The 1066-nt window shown below is 35.0% G+C and overlaps 1 protein-coding gene across 1 annotated transcript; it reads right to left on the reverse strand.

Moving 5' to 3' along the window:
- Positions 1-68: 68 nt before the first annotated feature.
- LOC109593569 (mannosyl-oligosaccharide glucosidase-like) lies at positions 69-925 on the reverse strand (the record flags this gene model as incomplete). Its single annotated transcript, XM_020008597.1, has 5 exons — positions 719-925; positions 468-662; positions 274-423; positions 145-230; positions 69-99 (listed from the first exon to the last, which is right to left on the reverse strand). Coding segments are annotated over exons 1-5 (576 nt in total), but the record flags the coding sequence as incomplete, so codon positions are not given.
- Positions 926-1066: the final 141 nt, after the last annotated feature.

Below are 1066 nucleotides of genomic sequence, written 5' to 3' on the forward strand. Positions count from 1 at the left end.
AATAATATTAATAATAATAATAATAATAATAATAATAATAATATATTAATTAATAATAATACACTTACTATTGGTTTCTTCATACCAGGAGACATTACACTATAATGAATAGTTATTAACAGTTATTAGTAGTTATTAACTAACAGTGATTCTCCATAAAAGTACGAAATGCTTCCAATTAAGTTACTAAATGCTGACTGTGCAAAAGTTATCATATCATCAGAGAATCCCTGGAATATAATGATAACAATAGCAACTCCACCTTCAAAATACCTTTTCTTTAAGGTTGAACGTTTCTTCAAATTTCTTATTAAAATAATTTGAATATTTGGCCAGTTCCTCTCCGAACCTCTCCCCCACCAGCGGGACCTGTTCCCCTGATGAATAGGTGACCTCAAACTCCAACGGCAACTGACCATGCATCTAACAATTAATAACTATTAATAACTGTAAACCACACCCATTACCTGATACACTACTAGTTTTGTTTTCTTAGAGTCAAATATGTATCGTTCTCCAGGAAACAGTGGGCTCCGCCCCTCCTTCAGTACCGTCTCAATGAAATGAGATAACAGACTGATCTTGTTAAGATCGGTTGCTAGGTAACTGTAATACGGTTGCCTAGCAACGGTTGGTGTGAAATTAATCCTAAACTTACCAATCTAAAAGAACACCTCATACATCATCAGTATTAAGATATTGCCTCTCTCTCTCTTACAGTATCAATGTCTCCAGTAATACTTTCAATAGTGCTTCCAGAGTTTCCTAATTCAAAACTCAATTTCTTCCGTCCCTTCATTAAATACATAGAATAATAATGATATTGTCGCATTTTCAGACGAGCGAGAGTCTGCCCTGATCCTGGCAGTCCATGATTCACCAGGTGCTCCTGGTAACGTGTTGATGATAAAACTGGTGGAGAGTTTCATGTCTAGAGGAGGAGGAGGAGGGCCAGTGATGATCATATACTGTAGAGATAACTTTGTTTGATGCATATACATGTGCTTAAAATACATAGAAAGTTTGAGCTAATTCTGATTAAAACTGGATTTGTAACAAATTTTTT

This window comes from Amphimedon queenslandica, unplaced genomic scaffold, assembly GCF_000090795.2.
Source record: "Amphimedon queenslandica unplaced genomic scaffold, v1.1 AMPQUscaffold_855_Cont27129, whole genome shotgun sequence".
Classification (NCBI taxonomy): Eukaryota; Metazoa; Porifera; class Demospongiae; order Haplosclerida; family Niphatidae; genus Amphimedon; species Amphimedon queenslandica.